The following is a 25,157-nucleotide window of genomic DNA, read 5'->3' as shown; positions in this document are numbered from 1 at the left end:
TTTTTAAAAAATGTTATGTTAAGCCAGCCCAGCTTCCTGGAAAAAGAAGGTTTTAAGGGCACGGCGGAAGGCACCGAGGTCTTCCGCCGAAGTTACAAACTGGTTCTTGGCTTTGTTAAATTACAATAGAAAAGGTCCTGGAGACTTCCAAAGATGGTTCAGTGAGCGGCAGGGCAATTTCTCTCTCCTGCCGACAAACAGCTGATTTTGCTGCCAAAGCTGGCTCTTTGGTGGAGGAGCAACTAGGAATGACCCAAAAGGACCCTCAGATGTTCATGGGCCTACCTGGGAAGAGGAATTTTGAAAGTTGCAAATTTTCGGTAGGAGCGATCAGAGGGCCAAGTCTCCATCATTTCCTTTCAGCTGTTTGTTTGGTTTAAGCACACCTCGATTTTACTTGCACATGTTAACATTTTATTTTTCCGTTTGATTTTTCCTTGTAAACATTAACATGGAAAAGGCCCTTAGCTTTGGCCAGGATAGATTTGTTTGGCCCTTGTTCCACCACCAAGAGAATGGATGGTTTTGTGGGTCAGTGTGAAATCCAGGACTTGGTTTGCAATCAGTCCAAAGCTAATTTGTCCAATTTTGTCCCGGCACAAGTGCTAAATGGGTTCCATGTTGGGGGTCATAGTGGTTGATCGAACCTTGTCCTGAAAATGGAAAAAAATGGCTTATTTCTAAAATAAGAGAGGGACCCCTTTAAAAAAAGGAGAAAAGTTGCTTCATATACAGTTCAAACATTTTGGGTTTGGAATGAGTTCTTCCATTGGCTACAGAGGTGGGTTTCAGCAGGTTCTGACCAGTTCTGAAGAACCGGTAGTGGAAATTTTGAGTAGTTTGGAGAACCGGTAGTAAAAATTCTGACTGGCCCCATCCCCATCTGTTCTCTGCCTCCCGAGTCCCAGCTGATCAGGAGGAAATGGGGATTTTTTTTAAAAAAAAATGATTTATATGCCGCCCTTCTCCGGAGACTCAGGGCGGCTTACAATGTGCTAAGCAATAGCCTTCATCCTTTTGTATATTTATACAAAGTCAGCTTATTGCCTCCACAAACCGGGTCCTCAATTTACCTACCTTAGAAAGGATAGAAGGCTGAGTCAACCTTGAGCCTGGCGAGATTCGAACTTACTTTAATTGCAGACAGCTGGTGTTAATCACAATGCTTTTTAGTCTGCTGAGCCACCAGGCCCCTTCCCCTGCCACGCCCACCAAGCCACGCCCACAGAACTGGTAGTAAAAAATTTTGAAACCCACCACTGATTGGCTAATATCATTTTATGTCTCTGTGGTATAACATGCGTTCTCTCAATAACTTTAGTATGTAGCATGTAACATTTCAAAGCATCCCATAATGTTCTTAGCATGATCTTCTTCATGCTCATCCTCATGTTCAGGAGATGTGTTCCCCACATTCTAATGAGTTTGCTAATATGTTATACAAATTCAGGTCAATGTAGGATAAAAGGAGAATATTTGTCCTTGACAAGCTTGAATCTGTTCTTATCTGACTCTGCATTCCTCACAGAGAGCTTCTTGGTCCCTTCAAAGACACCTTAATCTACTAGGAACATTAATCAAAGAAACTTCTATATTTTATTATTTATATAATAAAATATTATTTTATTATATAATAATATATAAGGGCTTTGGCACTTAGATCATTAGATATGAGTACTCCAAGGTCCTTCACAGAGTGAGGGTCATCTGGAAGGTCATATCCACTCAGCTTGTATTTTGTGTTCTGATTCTTTTTGCCAATGTGTAAGACAGAGCATTTGTTGGTTGAGATTTGGAGTTGCCAATTGTTTGACCATTCCGACACAAAGTCAAGGTCTTTTTGAAGGGTAGCAGCATTGTCGGTGGTGTTAAATAGTTTTACATCATTGGCGAAGAGAACGCAGTTGCTTATAATATAGACTGAAAACATTAATCCAGGAGCCCCCCCACCCCCCTTCTGCCGATGCCATCACAGGTCCCTGAGGGGGTCTCAGTTGCCTTCTGGGTGACAATAAACCCTCTTTTGAACACATCTGAGTGTTTGTCTTTTGTGAATGGGCCTGGTGGGGGGTTGGGCTCCCCCAGGCACCTTCATGGAGGCCTTGATCCCCTGCTGAGAGAGAATGCCCCAGCCCCAAATTCCCAGCTGGTTTTGTGCCCAAAGCAGAGCTACCGTAATTGGTGTGATCTCCTGGTCTTTAGCCTCCTCTTTTTAACCTCTTGCGCACCCTGGGTCTCACCCAGTCCAAACTGGGGCTCCTGTCCACCCTGCCTACTCAGTCTTACAAGAAAAAGAGTTGGGGGTGCAGAGGGACAAGGGGGAAAAAAATCCAGGGTTTTTGTGCCTGAACATTTTCCCCCCACAATGATTGGCTGAAGGGGCTGTCACTCTTGGGACCCTCCTGAAAACATTTCAACCTGCAGCAAATCCAAATGGAGGGGCTGGGGGAGGTGAGGGGAGGAGAGGGGTCTCAGCATTCTACAAAGTTGCATTCGGCCACAGCAGTTCTTAGTTGGTCACCACGGTCCATCTGGAGACAAATCAGGGGCAGGGGGCATCTCGGTGGTCTTCGGGCTTGACGGAATAATCACCTGGCATGACCCTTGCTTCTGCCAGCTATTCCCATAATAGAGCCCCCTCAGATCTTGGTTGGGGAGGTGGGACCCCAACCAAAAGGATATCCATTGCCTCCTCCAGGCCTTGACCAGAGACCCTAAAATCCCAGGGACCCACCCCATCATCCCACCCCATGTTCTTCTACCAGGAAGCTGCATTCATACCCAGAAGTGTGATCACAAGAGTCAATCAGCTTTGGGGGCAGTAAATTGGTGCTGAAGCCCATCAGTAGTAACTGGGAGGGGGATCTTGGAGCCTTAGTGGACAACCAATTAAATGTGAGCCAGCAGTGTGTGGTGGAAGCCAAAAAAGCCACTGCAATTCTAAGTTGCATTAACAGAGGGATACAATCAAGATCAAGTGAGGTACTGATACCACTCTAGAAAGCCTTAGTAAGGCCACACCTAGAGTACTGCATCCAGTTTTGGTCACCACATTATAAAAAAGATGTTGAGGCTCTAGAAAAAGTGCAGAGAAGAGCAACCAGGATGATGAGGGGACTGGAGACTAAAACATATGAAGAACGGTTGCAGGAAATGGGCCTGGCTAGTTAGTGAAGAGAAGGACCAGGGGAGACAGGAGAGCATCTTCCAATATTTGAGGGGCTGCCACAGAGAGGAGGAAGGGGGTCAAGCTATTTTCCAAAGCACCCGAAGGCCAGACAAAGAGTAATGGATGGAAACTGACCAAGGAGAAATTCAACCTAGAAATAAGGAGAAATGTCCTGAGAGTGAGAGCAATCAACCCATGGAACAGAAGTTGCCTTCGGAAGTTGTGGGAGCTTCATCCCTGGAGGCTTTCAAGAAGAGATTGGGCTGTCATCTGTCAGAAATGGTGTAGGGTCTCCTGCTTGGGCAAAGGGCTGGACTAGATGACCTACAAGATCCCTTCCAACTCTGTTATTCGGTAAGCTCTGTAAGCCTCCAATTAAAATGAGGTTTGGCGTGCAAGAAAGCCTCAAAGCATCAACCGATGGTTCTCCTGTTGAGATAGCACCCCCCCTTGCCCCCCAATGCCAAGCCTCGCCATGTAGAAGTCTTCACTTTCGGACCTCAACAGGCTCCCGCAGAATAAACCAGGCTGGTTGTGCTAAGACAGACTTTATTTGGCCTTCTGGCCCATCAGGATGAGCAAAATCAGATCCAAGCTACAGAAAGCATCCATGAGGCGAAGGGATGCAAAGCAGAGATTTCGGCAGGTCGGTGGGTGGGTGGGTGAGGGGCTTCCTTAATTCTGCAGGTTTCATCAGGTGCCTCCCTCAGACTTCGGCTGTAACTTGCAGATGAAGAAACGCTTGGATTCACAGTCGACAGCTTTCCATCCACGATACCCTGGGCAGCGAAAGAGAAAGTTTTCCAGTGAATCCCGCAGACTGATCCAGAAGACCCCTTCGATGGCCCCTCCCTCTTGGCCAGGAGGACACACGAAAGTGCCAAAAAATGGGAAGAGGGAGGGCTCAACAAGGTGTTGGAACTTGAATAACATACCCAGCCATCAGGTTTATTTTATTTTACCTTTTTAAAAATTATTTTTATTAACTCATATGCATCCCACCTTTATTATTTTTATAAATCACACAAAACACACACTTTCTTCCTCCTCTTTGCCCCAAAACAACAATCCTGGGAGGTGGGTTGGGCTGAGAGAAAGGGACTGGCCTAAAGTCACCCAACCGGTTTTCAGGCCTAAGGCGGGACTAGAACTCACAGTCACCTGATGATTGGCCCAAAGTCACCCAGCTACCTTTCATGCCTAAGGTGGGACTAGAACTCCCAGTCTCCTGGTGATTGGCCCAGAGTCACCCAATCAGCTTTCATGCCTAAGGTGGGCTAGAACTCCCAGCCTCCTGGTGATTGGCCCAAATTGACCCAGCCAGCTTTCATGCCTAAGGCAGGACTAGAATTCACCATCTCCTGGTGATTGGCCCAAAGTCACCCAGCTGCCTTTCATGCCTAAAGTGGGACTAGAACTCCCAGTCTCCTGGTGATTGGCCCAGAGTCACCCAATCAGCTTTCATGCCTAAGGTGGAACTAGAACTCCCAGTCTCCTGGTGATTGGCCCAGAGTCACCCAGCCAGCTTTCACAGCTAAGGCAGGACTCCTGCTTTCTAATCTGGTGCCTTAACCATTAGAACAAACTGGTTTTTAGACTGTTCTTGTGACTAGTTTATAACTGTGTTAATAATAATAATTGTATATCTATATACAATTCAACTCACTGCAATGGGAATAGACATTTGATAAAGTATTAAAGCAAGGAAAGAGCCCATGCCAATCCAGATGTCCTCGGACAACGATGGCCTGAGGAAGTAGGTGAAGATGGAGATGGTTTGTTTAATTATGAGCTGATGGCCCTGTAATAATTTGCAAACACAGTTAGAGTGTTTGAAGAAACCCTGGCTTTCATGTTTAATGGTGTGTCCCATGGATGTTTTGTGTTCCCTTGTCTGAATGGAGGATAGGACTGTGGCGGCTCAGAGGTCCAAGAGGTCAACAAAGGTCATCAGTGGCGAAGGGGTCAGGGTTGCAAGAAGGGTCTCTTGGGTTGTCGTTGTGGGAAGCACGCCTTCGGTTCCCTCCCCTCCATCTCGACTTACTTGACCTTCTGGACAGCTCAACGCAGTACTTATCATCAAGGTCATTGGGTTCTCTTCGTGCCCAGGATGTGTAACCGAGTTTGGAGCCATCACTCCACTCCCAGGTGCCTTTCTGTAATGACAGAGAAGCCACGTTAGCCAACTGAGGAGGGGGCTCTGGCTATTCAAGACCCAGGGGCAGACCAAATAGTCTCTCTCTCTCTCTCTCTCTTTCTCTCCCCCTCCCTCCCTCCCTCCCTCCCTCCCTCTCTCTCTCTTTCTCTCTCTCTCTCATCAATCTCAGTTGACTTAGAACAGCCAAGCAGCGTGAAACTTGGTGATGGCTTGGAGAGGTGAGAATCAGGAGATCTAGTGAAAAGACAACTTGAAAGAAAACTATTTGAAGGTATCAATGAAGTCACCAGCTCAGCTAGAGAACCACTTGGCTTGATGCCCAACGTGGAGATCGCTCTGGATGATACTGATTGATCTTAGGAAGAGAAATAGGGTCAAAGGCAAGGATTCCTGGACTGGAGGACCAGACATAGAAGAATCCCATGTCTATAGGGGACAATTTGGAATAGGAAAGCATCCTGGGTATCTTCATTTATTTATTTATTTACTTTGATGGGCGGTGGGTGGGACCTACTTCTCTGTTGTGGCCAGAAATGAATATTTCAAATTCACAAAGTCACCAGGAGCTGAGCTCAACTCCAGGGAAATTTCCCTTCTTTGTATATGATCCAGCATTTTTTCAAGAACTGAAAATGCAACAGAGCAGAAGACGAAAGGCTGCCGGTAACAGAAATGGGGAATTTCTGCATAAAATAAAATTTTTAAAAAAGGACGGGGGAGAGAGCAGCCTTCCCAGGCCAGGCCCTGCAGTCCCTCACTTCATGGCCCACCAGAGTTTCAACCAGGTTTAGAGACCACCCAAGGGGCCCTCAAGAGGAACGGAGGCCCTGATGCTGAGATGGGGGGTCAGGGCAGGATCCGTCCCTTTGGGGCTTTGCAGACACCAATCAGTTCTTCAGTGGGGCAGGAAGGATTTGGTAAGGGGGAGAGAGAGAGACCAGATGGGAGTAAATGTTTTTTCTATGGTGTTGTCCAAGGCAAGAACACTCAATACAGAGAATCTTTGACTCCCATTGGAGGACTTGTCAATAAAACCCATCAGAAACAGTCCAGGTGAATCCATAAAGATTAGCATTAGAAAGGACTTACTTTCTCTGGATCACTCAGTCCGATCCAGACACTGGTGAGGCGCACATTGGTGGAGACCACATTGGCCACGTAAGCTGACTCTGCCCAGCTTTGGATGGAGGCGAGATGGCTGCCATTCTGCTGTTGGACGCAGAACGTCTGGGAGAGAAGGACAACAGAGAAAGACCCTCGTTCAACAGAGAAAGAAAGTAGAGCCACCATGAGCCGTGGTGGCGCAGTGGTTAGTGTGCAGTACTGCAGGCTGATTCTGCTCACTGCCGGCTGCCTGTAATTTGGCAATTTGAATCTCAGGAGGCTCAAGATTGACTCAGCCTTCCGTCATTCTGAGGTCGGTAAAATGAGGACCCAGATTGTTGGGGGCAATATGCTGACTTTGTAAACCATTTAGAGAGGGCTGTAAAGCACTATGAAGCGGTATATAAGTCTAAGTGTTATTGCTATCTATCTTTCTATATCTCTATCTACCTCCCTCCTTTCTCTCCATTCCTCCATCCATCCATCCATCCATCCATCCACCCACCCACCCACCCACCCACCCACCCACCCACCCACCCACCCACCCACCTATCTATCTATCTATCTATCTATCTATCTATCTATCTATCTATCTATCTATCTATCTATCTATCTATCTGATGGCGCAGTGGTTAGAATCCAGCATTTCAGGCTAATTCTGACGACTGCCAGGAGTTCAATCCTGACCGGCTCAAGGTTGACTTAGCCTTCCATCCTTCCGAGGTGAGTAAAATGAGGACCCAGATTGTTGGGGGGCAATTATGCTGACTCTGCAAAACCACTTAGAGGTCTGTCAAGCACTGTCAAGCGGTATATAAGTCTAAGTGCCATTGCTATTGCTAGTAGACCCTTGTCGTCGTCCTCAGCTTTTGAACAATTCCCGATTCAGAAGTTAGAATGTCTGCCCCCTCCCCTTTAATTAAGGTTGAACCCAGGACCAGCCTTTTAGGCAGTGGGCTCTACATGCCCCGCTCCTCATTTGTGTCTGGACTGTGGGGTCCCCTCTGGCTCAACAAAGGTGTGTCTTGCACAAAATTTCCAAGAGGAGCAGAAGGAAGAGTATGCGAAATTTTGGAGGTGGCCAAATGCATCTCAGCCTTGAATGTTTGGGGAGGCCTCCATGCCAGCTACTGCCCATCTGTCAGATGCCACTTTACACTCGCTTGGGTTTCGCTGCCAAGCAGTGGCAGTCTGTCATGAACTCTGTGGAGGGGGGGATGCGAAGGGGTGGGCTTCAAACATTTTAGCAAGGGGTTCTCTGCCCGGTTGCTGGGTAGGCGTGGCCATAGTGGGCGTGGCCTAGTCAGCCTCCTGCACCACGGCAGGGGAGGCATTTTTGCTCTCCTTGGGCTCCGGAGGCTTTTTTCGAGCCTCCAGGAGGGTGAAAACGGCCTCCCCAGGCTCTGGAGGCCCTCTGGAGGCCAAAAACAGTCCCATTTCTGGCCTTCCTGAACTTCCGGTAGGCCTGTTTTTTGCCCTCCACAAGCCTCCGTGCACACCTTGCACTTGCCTGCATCCAAAACGGGCCACCTGGGGACTCCTGGGAGGGGCAGGCGGGGTGGGTGGGGCCAGCCAGGAGTGGGATTTGGGGGGTTCTCTGAACTGCACAGAATCTTAGCTAGAGCTTCCCTGAACCCCTGCGAACCCCAAGCAGCCCACCCCTACTTTGGGGGGGGGGTGAAAGGAACTTCTTTGCAATGCAGCCGCTCCCTCTTGGGCCAAGCTACCTCACAGGGATGTTGTCGGGAGGAAAATAGGAGGAAGAAGGAGCGTTGGCTATGTCCACCAACTTGAGTTATTTATAAAAAAAATAAAAATAAAGAGGGGATATAAACAAAGAAACCAACCACATCAAGGAGGGGCTTTGGGGGAGATGGATGGCAGGAGTGGAGGAAAACAAACCAGGAAAGCTTCCGATCTCTGCCCTTCATCGGCCCCATAGGCCACCCATAAGGCTGCTGCCCTCTGCCCCTCTTATGCCCAGAGGCAGGGCAGGAATTGGCAGCCATGGGCATCAAATCTTTTCCTGGCACCGTTTCCTCTGGGCTCAAAGGCTGAAGAAGGGAAGTTCAAATGGAGGAAGGAGGAAGGAGAGTCCATAGAATATCTGCATTTTTGCTACTTTTGCTACTTTCACCCAGCTGAGTGCCCCTCCACTTCAGCTCAGCCAGAGGGGTCTTTGGGGGTCTTCCAGGGGCTCTGCCTGGGCTAGGAGATTCACAGGCACACAAGCACTTCTAACCTCTGCATCGGCCCAGGTCTTCCATTGTTTGATGAGCTTGTAGCAAAAGTGCTCAAAGGAGAACCAGTCCAAGGGACAAGGGTGATCAGCGCCGGTTCCTGTGAGGGAAGAGAGGAAGCCCCATAAGAAGATGGCCAGGAGAAAAGGGGGAGGAGGGGGGGGGAGAAGGAGGAGGAGGAAGAGGAGGAAACTGGGTCTGCAGGACACGTTTAACCTGCTGAGTTGCCAACATCTTTGATGACAGTAAATTGAAACTGACCTGTTGTGGCATTTGCAGATTGTCCAAACCTTGGTTAAAATTAATCCTGGTTAATTCCCTGGAAGCTTCATATCTTGTGTGACTTTGTCCACTTGGGTTACTTTATCATTCAGTGGACGGTGCAAAGCCAGAAAATAGGTTGTTGTTGTTGTTGTTGTTGTTGTTGTTGTTGTTGTTGTTGTTGTTATTATTATTATTATTATTATTATTAAATAGGTTTCTTTCACGAACCAGATTAAGTGTCAGGGATCACTTCACTCTTGCTACACGATTGTTTGGAAGCTTGATCCTGACTGGCTCAAGGTTGACTTGTCCTTCCATCTTTCCAAGGTCAGTAAAATGAGGACCCAGATTGTTGGGTGCAATATGCTGATATATGTAAACTGCTTAGAGAGGGCTGGAAAACACTGTGAAGCGGTATATAAGTCTAAGTGCTATTGCTAAGTGGGAAGGAAGGAAGGAAGGAAGGAAGGAAGGAAGGAAGGAAGGAAGGAAGGAAGGAAGGAAGGAAGGAGGGAGGGAGGGAGGGAGGGAGGGAGGGAGGGAGGGAGGGAGGAAGGAAGGAAGGAAGGAAGGAAGGAAGGAAGGAAGGAAGGAAGGAAGGAAGGAAGGAAGGAAGGAAGGAAGGGTGGGTGGGTTTTGGAGACACAGTGACTAGACTGCAGTATTGCAGGCTAATTCTGCCCACTGCCAGGAGTTTGATCCTGACCGGTTCAAGGTTGACTCAGCCTTCCGTCCTTCCGAGGTCGGTAAAATGAGGACCCAGATTATTGTGGGCAAGAGGCTGACTCTGTAAACTGCTTAGAGAGGGCTGTGAAGCCCTGTGAAGTCTAAGGGATATTGCTATTGCTGTCGTTTGTACTTAGAGGTTCAAGCTGAGGCAGGCCTGGCATTAAGCCTCTTTAACCTTCGGACACGTGGCTCTAGGGTGCGAAATGCAAACCTCTCTGAGAAAGTCTCACAAGCTGTCCAGACTACTGCAATGGGCTTCATCGGGGGCTACCCTTGAAACCCTCTCGAAATTTCAACTGCTGAAGAAGGCAGCACCGAGGCTGTTGTCCAATGCAACACACACAGAATGCGGGTCAGTCCTGAATGATTTGTGCTGGCCTCCTACTATAGACGCCCCACAACTGCTCCAGGGTCTTCAGGGGTCATTCGTTGGGGGATTTCCCCCCTTCTGCCCACTGCGCAGGGGAGCCCCTTCGGAAGATGCCCTGCCACCTCTTGGGTGTAAACTTTTGCGTGGATCCAAAGGAGCAAAATCCTTAGCAAGAAGTGGGGGCCACTCTTAATAATAAATGCATGCATTTATCCCAAGGTTTTAACTTTTAATTAATTGTGCATTTCAATTGCATTAATGCAGATTGGCTTTTGGGGGAGGAGGAGGGGATAAGCCGCCTGGGGAAATCATGAAAACCATTAAAAAAGGCAAAAGTTAGAATATTTAGGACATGTGATGTGGCACCCAGAAAAATACGGCATCCTTCACTTCATCCTCCACGGAAAGATTGAAGGCAAAGGAGGTCCAGGAAGAAGAAGAAGAATCTTAATGGCTTCAAAATCTAAGGGACTGGTTTGGACAAAACTCAGCAGCATTTTTTCATGCGGCTGTTGATAAAAATAGGATGGCCAATGTCCAATGACAGATATGGTACAACAAGAAGAAGTTTAGCTTTTTATCTCTGCAAACGGATTTCAGCAGACATATAAGGTGGGATTAAACTGCACAAGAAGCCAAACGAAAAAGCAACTTCAGGGAGAGGAAGGATGCTGGGAGGGTCAACTCAGGAAGGGGCTCAGAAGCAAGAAAATGGTCTTCTCGGGACACGAGAGCCCCTGTTCAAACTCACCATTTAGGGAGAAAGCCACGACCAGCAAGCTGAGAGTCACAAAGATGAATCGCCCCATGGTTCCCCTTCCTTCTCTGCAGAGGCAATAAAAGAGGGGAGAAATTGAAAGGGGAGGCAGACCATTGGGAAGACCCCCCTAAGGAAGAGGGACCCCCTATTCAACCCGGGACCAAGCTTGGAATCGCTTGTTCAGCTGGGCCCTGTTCTTCCCTCCTTGGTCATGTCACAGCCTTGGTGGTCCACAGACCCTTCCCTGCTGTGTAATGATTGAGAAGGTCTCTTCTATGCATCTCTCTCTCTCCCCAGAGATCCCCAACAGATCCCTCACTCTCTGCCTGAGGGACCCTCCTGCAGATGCCCTGCTGAATCTGGACATCGCGTGCAGCCCCCTGCAAGAGGTCCCTTCAGATGGAGAGAGAGAGAGAGAAAGAGAAGAAGAAGGAGGGACCTGGTGCAGGGGCCTCACCTGTCAGGTGCTCACAGGTGGGAGAGCCGCACTCACCTGTCCCTTTGCCTCCACAGGTAGCAAGTCTGTCTGTGGCAACTCCAGGCTTTTCTCCTGCAAAGGGAACAGAGGCATTTATAGGCAAGGAAAGTCAGGGGGGTGGATTTTTTGGGGAGGGGAGAGGGGCACGGTGGGAGAGAAGGAAATTGCTTGAGAAGGGAGTTTTTTTTCTAACCACCAGGAAGTAGCACAAAAGAGCTTTAATCTGACAGGATTTATCTTCTGCCAGGACAGAAAATCCTGCCAATTGTAAAACAGTCCCTGAGGCCATCCAGTCCAGCTCCTGCTCAGCCCCTGGGACACATAGCTAGCTCACCCCTCACTCCCCCTGCATCCAGATAAGGGAAGTTGCCCCCTCACCTCCTCTGGGTGCTGCGGCTGTTGTTGACAGGCTGACTTTCTCTTTTTGTGAGCCAGACTTTCCTAACTTTGGCAACTGCAGAGATGAACAGCTCCCAGCATCCTCCTAAGAGAAGCCTTCGCTGCATTCCCACCATAGGCCAAGACCTCAACCCAGGTTAGGAAGATGGATTTTGCTGTTCCTGTCTTCCTCTGCACGACACACTAAGCCACAGGGTAACTAAGGAAGCCTTGTGATTTGCGTTAACACCGCTGAAAGGATTTCCCCGAGCTGATCAACATGTTGTGCGAATCTTGATGAAGTTTTGCTGGTGTGAGAAGCTCCGAACCATCACTTGGTGGGGGTTCTCCCTTCATGGGAAGCAGCTCATTTTATTAATTTACTTCCTCCATTTTTTAAAAAAGTGTCCAATGTTTCAATGGGTCAGGATTCATATTTCAATGAAATCATTATAGCTGCACCCATGGAAAACCTTCCAGTTGTAGCTATCCCGGAGGGCGCATTCAAACTCTAACGACAACAAATTGCGATTTCTCCAGGATCTTAGGCCACTTAACAAGGATCCTCCCAAACCCCCAGAGCAGCACGGACTTTTTTAAACTAGTGGTTGGCAAGCTTAGTGTTAGCAACTGAACAAGAGAGCCCCACAAAGCATTGTGACACCCAGTGGCACAGTGCCAAAAGTGGTCTTCTTCCCTTTGAGAAGAAAACCAGGAAGGAGAAGTGGAGAAGGAACAAGGAAGCGAAAACTTTAAGCAATCCAAGGCTGGATTGGATCAAATGTCATGTGCGGGAATTACCACGTCAAAAGCCTTCTCATCCCATATTGCAAAATGTTCTACATAAAACCACATTTATGAACACACATATGCAGATGTATGTCTGCATACACACACACAAATGCACACAAACGCACATACAGTCTTAGTCCCAAGAACTCATAGCGTCCTTGTGAGTGGCCCAAAGTGTTGTGGCCCGCCAGTGGCCAGCACAGCTGGCAACAGATTTGGACAGTAGGGAGGTTGGGGTGGGCCAGTCCTGGAGTCTGGGGAGGGCTAGGACGAGGGCTCTGAGTCGGAGGCAGAGAGGGGGCCAAGCTTTCACCTTTCGCTGTTCCCTAAAGATGTTTTTATTCCAGCAAGCCGGGCTGGCCTAACTCTTTTAAACTGTTTTAATTTTTAAATTGTTTAATTATGGGTCTTATACAGGGGTGCTTTTAATTGTGGGCCAAATTAATTTAATTGGATTTTTTATTTTTTTTATTTTATTTTATATTGGATTTCTATACCGCCCTTCTCCCTAAGGACTCAGGGCGGTGTACAGCCAGATTAAAAAAACATGCAGAACAAATATTAAAAACAATTAAAAGATATATAAATTTGGCCCAATTAAAACTCATTTACCAATTAAAAACGTTTAAAACATTTAAAAACAGTTAAAAATTTCATCTTAAGCCAGCCCGGCTTGTTTAAATAAATGGGTTTTAAGGGCGCGACGGAAGGCACTGAGGTCTTGGATTCTCCTTATCTCTGGGGGGAGCTGATTCCAGAGGGTAGGTGCCCCCACAGAGAAGGCTCTCCCCCTGGGGGTCACCAGCCTACATTGTTTGGCTGATGGCACCCTGAGGAGGCCCTCTCTGTGGGAGCGCACGGGTCGATGGGAGGTCGTTGGTAGCAGCAGGCGGTCTCGGAGATAGTTAGGCCCTATGCCATGGAGCACTTTAAAGGTGATAACCAACACCTTGAAGCGCACCCGGAAGACAACTGGGAGCCAGTGCAGCTCGCGCAGGAGCGGTGTTACATGGGAGCGCCATGCTGCTCCCGTCACTACCCGCGCTGCTGCGTTCTGGACCAGCTGGAGCCTCCGGGTGCTCCTCAAGGGGAGCCCCATGTAGAGAGCGTTGCAATAGTCAAGGCGAGAGGTGACGAGGGCGTGAGTGACTGTGCACAGGGAATCCCGATCAAGAAAGGGCCGCAACTGGCGAATCAGGCGAACCTGACAAAAGGTCCCCCTGGTTACAGCCGTCAGATGTTCCTCCAAGGACAGCTGCATATCCAGGAGGACTCCCAGATTGCGAGCCCTCTCTGTGGGGGCCAATGACTCGCCCCCAATAGTCAGTGATGGAGTCAACTGACTATATCGGGATGCCGGGAGCCACAGCCACTCAGTCTTGGAAGGGTTGAGCTTGAGCCTGTTCCTCCCCATCCAGACCCGTACAGCCTCCAGGCACTGGGACATCACTTCAAGGGCATCGTTGGGGTGGCCTGGGGTGGAGATGTACAGCTGGGTGTCATCAGCGTACTGGTGGTATCTCACCCCAAAGCCACGGATGATCTCACCCAGTGGCTTCACATAAATGTTGAACAGAAGGGGCGAGAGGACCGATCCCTGCGGCACTCCACAAATGAGAGGCCTCGAGGTCGACCTCTGCCCCCCTGCCAACACAAACTGCGACCGGTCGGAGAGAAAGGAGGAGAACCACCGCAACACGGTGCCTCCCACCCCCAACTCTTCCAGCCGGTGCAGCATGATACCATGGTCGATGGTATCAAAAGCCGCTGAGAGGTCTAACAGGACCAGAACAGAGGAACAACCCCTGTCCCGAGCCCTCCAGAGATCATCAACCAACGCGACCAATGCCGTTTCTGTGCTGTGCCCAAACCTGAAACCCGACTGGAACGGATCTAGATAAGATGTTTCCTCCAGGAATTGCGGAAACTGTCGTGCGACCACACTCTCAACAACCTTCGCCATAAAGCGAAGGTTGGAGACAGGACGATAGTTGGCCAATATTGCCGGATCCAGGGACGGCTTCTTGAGGAGAGGCCTCACCACCACCTCTTTCAAGGCGGTGGGGAAGTAACCCTCACTCAACGAAGCGTTGATAACACAAAGTCACATAGCCAGGTTTCTTTTTTTTTTTTTTAATATACTTTATTAGTTTTGTAATTAAAAAAGAATAACAACAAATCTCTACTAAAATCAGAAGTGCAGTGTTTGTACATATTTACAAGATATATATCAGATATACTTCACACTTAAATTGCAAGTAATAAGCATAATAATAAGCATACCCTGACATCATGATTTTATCCTATTATTTAACCATTTATTCCACTTTCCCATACTACTTGGTGTTTAGACTCCTTGTCGTTGTTTAGCTCGTTCGTTAGTTTTGACATTTCTGCGCACTCTAAAATTTTATTTATTAAAATTTCCTCCGGTGGTATGGTTTTTTCTTTCCAAAATTTCACATGGACTAATCTGGCCGCTGTCGTAATGTGTATTATAAATTGAATTTTTTCCTTAGTAAATCCATTACTGATTATTCCCAGGAGAAAAATTTCGGGGGATAAATCTAATTCCACATCAATTATCTCCCGTAACCAGATTCGAATTCTAGACCAGAACCTTTTTGTCATTGAGCAGGTCCACCACATCTGATAGAAGGTGCCGATCTCCTTACCACACTTCCAACAGGTTGCTGAGGCGTTAGGAAACATCTTCACAAGTCTGGCTGGCGCTAGGTGCCACCTATGGAGCATCTTGTAATGGTTTTCCCTGTATGTTGCGGCTTTGGTCATTTTATAATTTCTATTCCAGGCCTCTTCCCAATCATTAAAATTTAAATTATATCCAATGTTTTTTTCCCCAAATAATTAATTGGTTTCTAGCTATATCTTCAGCCCTATCTTTATCTAGTAAAAGGTTATATATTTTTGCTAGCATTTTCTTTTCCACCCCTAACAAAATTTTATCTAGATTTTCATACTTTGCTTCTATGCCAAATTGATCCCTATCCTTCTGGTACCTTGAATTTATCTGCAAATAGTTCCACCAATCTAGATTAAATCCTTGGTCTCTCAGTATGTCCAGCGATTTGAGGGTCCCGTTTTCATCTAATAAATCCTTGTATGTGTCAAATTTTGTAATATCTCTTCTATTTGGGGAGGACAAAGCCTCCATACTAGAGAGCCAATTTGGTACTTTGGTGTAAAACCGCTGCCTAATTGCCTCCCACGTTTGTATAAGGGTCTCTCTTACTTTGTGTTTATGAAAATAAGATTTTTTCTTGTTTCTTGGGTCCCACAAATGGGCGTGCCACCCTTCTTGTAAATCATGACCCTCTAGGGTCAAAATTCTCCTATCTTGCAATGTGACCCACTCCTTGATCCAGACTAATTTCGCTGCCTTTTGGTAAGCTTCCCAATCAGGGAGTCCAAAGCCGCCCATGTTTCTTTTCCCCTGCAGTGTGTTATATGAGATCCTCGCCTTCTTCCCCTCCCATAAAAAATTCCTAACTCTTTTGTTAAAGTCTACGAAATTTTTTTTATCCAGACTCACCGGTATGCTTTGGAATAGAAAAGTAATTTTAGGGAGAATATTCATCTTAATAGCTGCTATTTTACCCGCGAAAGACAATTTTAACTTTTTCCATCTGTCTAAGTCCTGATATATTTTTTGCAATAGTGGAGTGTAATTATCTTCTTTTAATGATGAATACCTCGATGTAATCCATATTCCTAAATATTTTGTTTTCTTCACTACCTGGAGGCCTAAAGTATCTTCCAACTCTTTCTTATATGCTTCTGTTACGTTTTTCACTATTATTTTGGTTTTTGTTTTATTAAGTTTAAAGCTGGCAACTTCTCCATATTTCTGTGTTTCCTGTAATAATTTAGGGCCAGATTCTAAAGGATCTTCTAATATTAGAGCCACATCATCAGCAAAAGCTTGCGTTTTAAAAATTTCTTTCCTAATCTCTAGCCCTTTAATTTCTTTATTCGATCTAATCTTCCTAAGCAGCACTTCTAATGCCAGAATGAAAAGTAGAGGTGATAGGGGGCATCCCTGCCTTACTCCCTTTTGGATCTGGAATGTTCGGGTCTTGCCTCCATTCATCAATATACTCGCCCTCTGATTGTGGTAAATATTCTCAATCATTTTTCTAAAATTTGCTCCAAATCCCATTAAGTTAATTTGATTGACCATAAAGCTCCAATTCAGGTTGTCGAACGCCTTTTGGGCGTCCACAAATACTAGCGCCAGCTGCTTTTCAGGATGTTGCTCGTAATACTCTATGACATCTAGAACCGTTCTCAGATTGTCCCTCATTTGTCTCCCTGGGAGAAATCCATTTTGGTCTTTTTTTTTTTTTTAATTTGATTTATATGCCGCCCTTCTCCGGAGACTCAAGGCGGCTTACAGTGGGTTAAGCAATAGCCTTCATCCTTTTGTATATTTGTACAAAGTCAGCTTATTGCCCCCACAAACTGGGTCCTCATTTCACCTACCTTAGAAAGGATGGAAGGCTGAGTCAACCTTGAGCCTTGGAGAGATTCGAACCAGCAGTAATTGCAGGCAGCTGTGTTAATCACAGGGTGCTTAGACCACTGTACTATCAAGGCTCATACTATCAAGGTCTTGGTGGATCCAACGATTTAAAAAAATTTCACCCTCTCGGCTATTATACTCATAAACAATTTATAATCTGAATTTAGTAAGGAGATGGGTCTATAATTTGCAATCTGTTTCGGATCTGCATCTTCTTTCAATATGAGAGTGAGATACACTTCCCTCCATGTATCCGGGATTCTTGTGCCAACCAAAACCTCATTAAAAATTTCTAGTAATTCTAATTGTACTGTTTCATCAAATTTTATATAAATTTCCCCTGGTAGTCCATCTGGACCTGGGGTTTTGTTCTTTTTAATTTTAGTAAGGGCAGTTTTGAGTTCCTCTATTGTAATTTTGTTATTCAACATTTCCCTCTCTTCTTCTGTTATGTGGGGTAGGCTTGCATCCATCAAATATTGTTCCACCTTAACTGGCTCAATCTCTTCTTCTTTATAGAAAGCTTCATAAAATTCTCTAGTTCTTTCTAATTTATCTTCTTCTTTCGTCAGGAGGTTACCCTTCGAATCTTCTAATGCGAAAATTTGACTCTTTTCATTCTCTTTTTTTAATTTATATGCAAGCCACCTTCCGGATTTATTAGCGTTCTCATAGTAATAATATTTTGTTCTTTTTATTTTCTGCACTATCTCCTCCTGATCCAAAATATTCAGCCTATGTCTCGCCATCATCCACTCTTGCTTGGCCACTTCGTCTCCCAGATTTTGCTGTAGTTTGTTATCCGCTTCTTCTAATCTTTTGGTGTGGGATTCCCTGGTCTTCCTTTTTTCTTTATTTCTAAACGCCATATAAGATATAGTCACTCCTCTCACATAGGCCTTCATGGTATCCCAAACGATTTCTCTAGCCGTACCTTGGTTACCGTTTTCCATAAAAAAGTGCTTTACTTCTTCATTCAATTTAACTGTAAACTCTTTTTCATTCAGTAGATTCGTCTGTAATCTCCATCTTTGTTGTTTCCTCTTCTTCCTATACTGCCAGTTTATTTCGAGAAGCTTGTGGCCTGCCCAGGCATTTGTGCCCATGTCGACCTTCTTAATTTCCAATCCTAATTTCCTAGTGGCCCATACCGTATCTATTCTAGACCAGGAATTCTGTGCATTCGAATAGAAGGAGTATTGTCTGTCGAAGGGATGCAATGTTCAATCAAATTTAATTCGTCCACCAGATCAAAGAAACTTTTAGGCAAGGGCGTTCTTTTATTTTTTATTTTTCTGCTTTTATAGTCTCTATCTGGGTCGACAATGCCAGCTTTCATGGTTAAGGCAGAACTAGAACTCTCAGCCTCCTGGTGATTGGCTGAAAATCATCCAGGGGTTGAGGACGAGGCGGCCCCAGGACCACCTGGAAGGGGGGAGGGCTGGCCAACCGGACAGACAGCTGCCTGCAGGAGTGGAGCAGCTGCAGATGGCCAGTGGACATGACAGGCTCCAGACCACGTCGGATGGGGAAAAGCTGCCTCCCCCGTTCGATTCACAGGGGAGGAGAGCAAAGTGGCACAGAGGAGGTCAGCAAGGCTGCCTGCGAAGAAGCAGCCCCGTCTCTCCTCCCAAGGAACAGCTGGGGACGGGGGGGGGGGTTGTCAGGAAATCCTGCTCGTTTTGGGGTGCACCTTCCTGGCTTCCCTGAACTCCCTGTTCCTTGAACTCTGGACTGTGTTTTTGGACTCTGAACCTTGGACTTTGCTTGTGGACAGAATAACAGACAGAATAACAGAGCGGGAAGGAACCTTGGAGGTCTTCTAGTCCAACCCTCTTTGGACTTGACTCTCTGATGGTTCTTTGGGTGTTGGAACTCTGGACTTTTTTTTTTTTTTTAATTTGATTTATATGCTGCCCTTCTCCGGAGACTCAGGGCGGCTTACAATGCGTTAAGCAATAGCCTTCATCCTGTTGTATATTTTATACAAAGTCAGCTTATTGCCCCCACAATCTGGGTCCTCAATTTACCTACCTTTGAAAGGATGGAAGGCTGAGTCAACCTTGAGCCTTGGCGAGATTCGAACCCTGCAGTAATTGCAGGCAGCTGGTCTTAATAACCAGCTTAATAACAGGGTGCCTTAAACCCCTGTACTACCAAGGCTCGTGGGTATAGCTGCTTCCCTCTTTGCCACGTGGGTCAGCTAGGACCTAGTTTATGGAGCTGGGGAATCCAGGCTGAGGGGAAACTGAGGGCAGGGCTGGAGTTCACCTGCACCGTTGGGGGCCCCTTTGACCCTGGGATGAGTGAGAAATAAACAGACCCTACTTGACCTCTGCGTGGCCAGAGTGACTTGAGGTGGACGTCCAAGAAAGCATCATAGCATCAATGAGTGGTCCTTCTAATGAGACACCCCACCCAAACACCCCTCAAGGCCAAGCCTTGCCATCCATGCAGACGATTTGGGGGGTCTGGAACTTCGGACCTCAACAGTCTCCTGGCTCTGCAGAATGAAGGAGGCCAGTTATGTTGGATAGGTTTTTATTTGACCTTCTGGCCCATCAGGAGGAGCAAAGTCAGATCAAGCTACAAAAAGCATCCATGAAGAGATGGGGTGCAGAGCGGAGATTTTGGCAGGCGGCGGGGGGGCTTCCTTGTCTCTCCAGACTTCACCAGGTGCTTCCCTCACCCTGTGGCTGGAACTTGCAGATGAAATAACGCAGCGATCCGCAATTCTGATCGTTCCATTTGAGATACCCTGGGTAGCAAAAGAGAAATTTTCATTAAAGAATGGGACGCGGTGGCTCAGTGGCTAAAATGCTGAGCTTATCGATTGAAAGGTCGGCAGTTCACCGGTTCGAATCCCTAGTGCTGCTTAACGGGATGAGTTCCCGTTCCTTGTCCCAGCTTCTGCCAACCTAGCAGTTCGAAAGCACGTAAAAAATGCAAGTAGAAAAATAGGGACCACCTTTGGTGGGAAGGGAACAGCGTTCCGTGCGCCTTTGGCATTGAGTCATCCTGGCCATACGACCACGGAGACGTCTTCGGACAGCGCTGGCTCTTCGGCTTTGAAACGGAGATGAGCACTGCCCCCTAGAGTCAGGAACGACTAGCACAGATGTGCGAGGGGAACCTTTACCTTTAACTTTAGTCCTGTAATAATTTGGCTCTACAGCTTGAGTGTTTGAAGAAACCCTGGCTTTCATGGTTAATGGTGTGTCCTATCAATGTTTTGGGTTCCCTTGTCAGAGGGTAGGAGTGTGGTGGTTCAGAGCTCCAAGAGGTCAACAAAGGTCATCGGTGGCCAAGGCTTGCCAGAAGGCTCCCTTGGGTCCCCATTGTGGGAAGCAACCTTCGGCTCCCTCCCGTCCACCTCGGCTTACCTGACAAGCTCCACAGTTCAACGCAGTACTCTCTCCACAAAAAATTGTTGGGTTCTCTTCCTTTCCAGGATTTGTAGCTGAACCTGGAGCCATCACTCCACGCCCAGGTGCGTTGCTAGAATGACAGAGAAGCCACCTGAGCTAACCGAGGAGCTACTCAGGGCCCAGAGGCAGAGAGCTGGTAGGTTTCAAGGGCCAGAGCAAATACTCCCCCTCTCTCCCCCATCTATCTAATCGATCTCAGTTAACCTGGAACAAGTAAACAGGGTTAAACTTGGTAAATGCTTGGAGAGGTGACAATCAGGAGATGCAGGGAAAGAAATAGAAGAAAACTACCTGGAGGTCTCTATGAAGTCACCATTTGGTGACAGCTCCAGATGATACTGATTGATGTCAGAAAGATAAATAGGGTTAAAGTTAACTGGTTGGGGGACCACCAACAGAACCCCAGGGCTATCGGGAATTGGGGCACTTAGGAATGGAAAAGCATCCTAGAAGTAGTTAGTTGGTTAGTTAAGGCAGTGGGGTGTGTGTGTGTCAGACTACTCCTCTGTTGTTGCCAGAAATTGAATATTTCTGTTCACAAAGACATCAGGAGCTGAGCAAAACTTCAGGGAAACCCCCTTCTTTGTATATGTTCAAATATATATTCATATATTTTTCAGGAATTGAAAATGCAACAGAGCAGAAGATGAAAACCTGCCGGTAACAGAAATGAGGAACTTCCGGCCTATGTTGGTGCAGCTGGGCATGACTCCACCCCGAGACACTCGCCTGCTGATGCCAATCCTTCTTTGCCTCAGCAAAGAGGCAGCGGCCGCAGACGGTTCGCTGGTTCTCCAAACTGCACTAAAATGTAACAACCAGTTCACTCAAACTGGCTGGAACTGGCTGAATCCTACCTCTGGGTAACAGAAACGAGGAATTTCTGCATAAAAATAAAAAAAGGGAGAGGAAAGAACAGCCCTCCCAGGCCAGGCCCTGCAGTCCCTCACTTCATGGCCCACCAGGTTTGGAGACCACCCAAGGGGCCATGAAGAGGAAGGGAGGCCCTGATGCTGAGATGGGGGCCAGGGCAGGATCCGTCCCTTTGGGGCTTTAAAGACAGCAGTCAGTTCTTCAGTGGGGCAGGAAGGATTTGGTAAGGGGGAGAGAGAGAGAGAGAGAGAGAGAGAGAGAGAGAGAGAGAGAGAGAGAGAGAGAGAGAATGGGAGTAAAAGTTTTTTCTATTTTCTATTGTGTTGTCCAAGGCTCTCTATCTCCTATTGGAGGATTCAACAATAAAACCCCTTAGCAACAGTCCAGGTGAATCCATAAAGACTAGCATCAGAAAGGACCTACTTTCCGTGGATCACTCAGTCCGATCCAGACATTGAGAAGGAAGACATCGTGGGAGACCACCCTGGCCACGTAAGCTGCCTCTGCCCAGCTTTGGATGGAGGCGAGGTGGCTGCCTTCCTCCTGTTTCCTGCAGAACATCTGGAAGAGAACGACAACAGAGAAAGACAGTTGTTCGGTAGAGAAGGACTAGGTGGCCTCTGCTTCCGCATTGGTGCATGTGAGAAAAGAAAAGAGCAGGGACCTGACTTTATTATTATCATTTTTTTTGTAAAAGTTTTTTATTTTTTTCCCTTTAAAACAAACATTTCATCGTTCATTAGTCAATGTGTTGTCTGAGTACAATTTTTTTTTGTGTCATAATAGTTATAGCTTACCATTGAATTCTTTATATAAATCTATTCTTATTTTGACATTACAACTGAACCTATCTCCTAATGTGCAGAGAAGAGCAACAAAGATGATTAGGGGGCTGGAGGCTAAAATATACGATGAACGGTTGCAGGAACTGGGCATGGCTAGTTTAATGAAAAGAAGGACTAGGGGAGACATGATAGCAGCCTTCCAATATCTCAAGGGGCTGCCCCAAAGAAGAGGGAGTCAAGCTATTCTCCATTCCATTCCATTCCATTCCATTCCATTCCATTCCATTCCATTCCATTCCATTCCATTCCATTCCATTCTATTCTATTCTATTCTATTCTATTCTATTCTATTCTATTCTATTCTATTCTATTCTATTCCATTCCATTCCATTCCATTCCATTCCTTTCCTTTCCATTCCATTCCATTCCATTCCATTCTATTCTATTCTATTCTATTCTATTCTATTCTATTCTATTCTATTCTATTCTATTCTATTCTCCTTGTTTTTATTATCCTGTACCGTCTGCCAGATGGTAATAGTTCAAAAAAAGAGTGCCCAGGATGAGATGGATCTGTAAGAATGAACTTTCTTAAGGCAGTGGGAGCTATAAAGCTCTTCCAAAGAGGGGGGAGGGCAACAAAGGATTCTCTGGGCAATGACGTTGACCCTCTGGAGTGCTATCCTATCTGCCACTGTGCCATTGTTATTGTGTGGAAAACAGAAGGAGGAAAGCCTATTGTGTGTATTGGCCATCTTGAGGTATTTGTAAAAAATAATAAACATGGGATAAAACTAAATTTTAAAAATCCCACATCAAGGAGAGGCATTGGTGGAGATGTATGGCAGGAAAACAAACCAGGAAAGTGCAATTCCGTGCCCTTAATCGGCCCCATATGCTACCAATAAGGCTGCTGCCATCCGCCAATCTTATGCCCTGAGACAGGGGAGGAATTGGCAGCCACGGGCATCAAGCCTTTTCCTGGCACCGTTTCCTCCGGGCTCAAAAAGTGGAGAAGGGAAGTTCAAGTGGACTCAGAGGAAGAAGAATCCATAGAATAATTGCATTGAACTTATAATCATACACGTTTCACACACCCAGCCTAGTCTCCCTCCATTTCATCGTAGCCAGAGGGGACTCCGGGGGGCTTTGGGAGGCTCTGCTTAGACTTCTCCTCTGCCTGGGCTAAGAGAGTCACAGACACACAAACATTCCTAACCTCTGCATTGTTCCAGCTCTTGAGTTTTTTGAAGACCTTGTAGCAATGCCCATTATAGAAGGACCAATTGAAGGGACACTGGGGATCAGCTGTAGTTCCTGTGTGGGAAAAGAGGAAACCCAATGAAAAGATGGACAGGAGAAGAGGAGGAGGAGGAGGAGGAGGAGGAGGAGGAGGACATTCAGCAGAACATTCTTGACCTACTACAGTAAGTATAACCATCTTTGATGACAATCAGTTAAATCTGACTTGGGTTACAGACACGGTGACTGCATTTGCAAATTGTCCAAAGCCTGGTGAGGTTTAGCCTTGGTTAATTTCCCCGAAGCGGCAAGTCCCGTGTGAACCTCTCCACTTTCCTTGGCCTCTCATGCCCAGTTCAGGAATCAGAAGAACCTTTATGGACTTGGGCCCCAAGGCCCCAACTGAGCCCGTTTGGTCTCGGGGGGGTGAGGGCAGAAGGCTGGAAAGTGGGAGATCTTGCCAAGAGTCCTGGGGCAGAGAGAGAAGGTGGGGTCTAAATTGCACCAAACAAGAACCAAAGCAACTTCAGCGAGAGGATATTTGGGGTGGGGGTGGGGGTGGGTGCCAAATCAGGAGGGGGTTCAGAGGCCAGAGAGTTGGTGTCTCTGGACCACAAGAGACCCTGCTCGAACTCACCACTTAAGGAGAGGGTCACGACCAGGAAGCCGAGGCTCACAAAGATGAATGGCTGCATGCTCTTCTTTCCTTCCCTGCAGAGAAGAGCAAAAAGGGGAGATGAAGAAGGGGGAGCAAGGCCTCTGGGAGAGACTCCCCAGGAAGGGGGACCCCATCACCACTTGGCCCCAAGCCGGGAGCCCCATAGTTTGTCTCACAGTGGTGCCCTCCCCATCTGGCCCCCATTTCTCCCTCCTTGGTCTCATAACGGCTTTAAAGAGCCTCGGTGGTGCAGCGGACTAAAGCTCTGTTAAGTGCTAGCACTTAGCTGCCTGCAATTAGTGCAAGTTCGAGTCTCACCAGGCTCAAGGTTGACTCAGCCTTCCATCCTTTCGAGGTAGGTAAATTGAGGACCCAGATTGTGGGGGCAATAAGCCAATTTTGTATAGAACAACACTGCTTAGGGGGAGCCGAAAGCCCTAATAAGCAGGTATGTACAAAAAAAAAGTATGCAGGCTATTGCTATAATGCATTGTAAGCTGCCCTGAATCTACGGAGAACGGCGGCATATAAATTGGACAAATAAATAAATAAATAAATAAATAAATAAATAAATAAATAAATAAATAAATAAAGAGTTAGAGTGAATCCTGCACTGGCATGTCATGACTGGGTGGGGGGAGTTCCTAAGAAAGGATCTCCTTTGGGTCTCTTTCTCTCCCCCACCACTGGAGTTCCCCCAATAAGATCCCTTGGTCCCTGCCTCCCAGATCCCCTGCTGGAACATAAGGATTGCCTGCAGCCCCCTGCAAGAGGTCCCTTCAGGGGGAGAGAGACAGATACAGGAGCGATCTGCTGCAGGGCCCTCACCTGTCAGTTGTGCCCACAGGGGGGAGAGCTGCACTCACCTGTCCCTTTGCCTCCTGGATTAGCAAGTCTGTACGGTGGCAATTCAAAGCTTCCTTCCTGCAAAGGAAACAGAGGCATTTATAGGCAGGGCAGGGGTAGATTTCTGTTGTGGGGGGGTAGAGAAAGAGAGTTTTGGTTTAACAACCAGGATGTAGCTTGTTTGCACACAAAAAACTTTAATCTCATGGAATGTACATTCTGCCAGGTGAGATCTCACAGAGAGAAACTTGCAATTTGAGGTCATCCAGCCCAACCCCTACTCAGGGCAGCAATCCAAAGGAAAGCATCCCGGACACCACTCCTTGAGGGCATCCAGACA

General features: G+C 47.0%; 1 protein-coding gene across 1 annotated transcript; it reads right to left on the bottom strand.

Moving 5' to 3' along the window:
• Nucleotides 1-3,767: 3,767 nt before the first annotated feature.
• On the bottom strand, nucleotides 3,768-24,899 carry LOC132710967 (uncharacterized). The gene is made up of 12 exons (XM_087873497.1): nucleotides 24,838-24,899; nucleotides 23,951-24,024; nucleotides 23,291-23,388; nucleotides 21,710-21,847; nucleotides 20,369-20,483; nucleotides 19,658-19,743; nucleotides 11,288-11,460; nucleotides 10,786-10,859; nucleotides 8,674-8,771; nucleotides 6,417-6,554; nucleotides 5,214-5,325; nucleotides 3,768-3,948 (listed from the first exon to the last, which is right to left on the bottom strand). The coding sequence occupies exons 2-12, from the start codon at nucleotides 24,006-24,008 to the stop codon at nucleotides 3,863-3,865; spliced, it is 1,176 nt and encodes a 391-aa protein (XP_087729623.1). The 5' UTR covers nucleotides 24,009-24,024; nucleotides 24,838-24,899; the 3' UTR covers nucleotides 3,768-3,862.
• Nucleotides 24,900-25,157: the final 258 nt, after the last annotated feature.

Source organism: Pantherophis guttatus, chromosome 7, assembly GCF_059756535.1.
Source record: "Pantherophis guttatus breed Tessera chromosome 7, ASM5975653v1, whole genome shotgun sequence".
Classification (NCBI taxonomy): Eukaryota; Metazoa; Chordata; class Lepidosauria; order Squamata; family Colubridae; genus Pantherophis; species Pantherophis guttatus.
The sequence above is the reverse complement of the archived record's forward strand: the minus strand, read 5'-3'. Positions and strand labels throughout refer to the sequence as shown.

What these genes read in the sequence shown, in the direction of transcription:
- LOC132710967 (XM_087873497.1), bottom strand. Translation starts at nt 24,008, where the DNA reads ATGCAGCCATTCATCTTTGTGAGCCTCGGCTTCCTGGTCGTGACCCTC. An exon ending in CGTGACCCTCTCCTTAAGTG is followed by an intron (nt 23,389 to 23,950) that starts GTGAGTTCGAGC and finishes TTTCCCACACAG; the next exon opens with GAACTACAGCTGATCCCCAG. An exon ending in AGAGCTGGAACAATGCAGAG is followed by an intron (nt 21,848 to 23,290) that starts GTTAGGAATGTT and finishes GTTCTCTTCCAG; the next exon opens with ATGTTCTGCAGGAAACAGGA.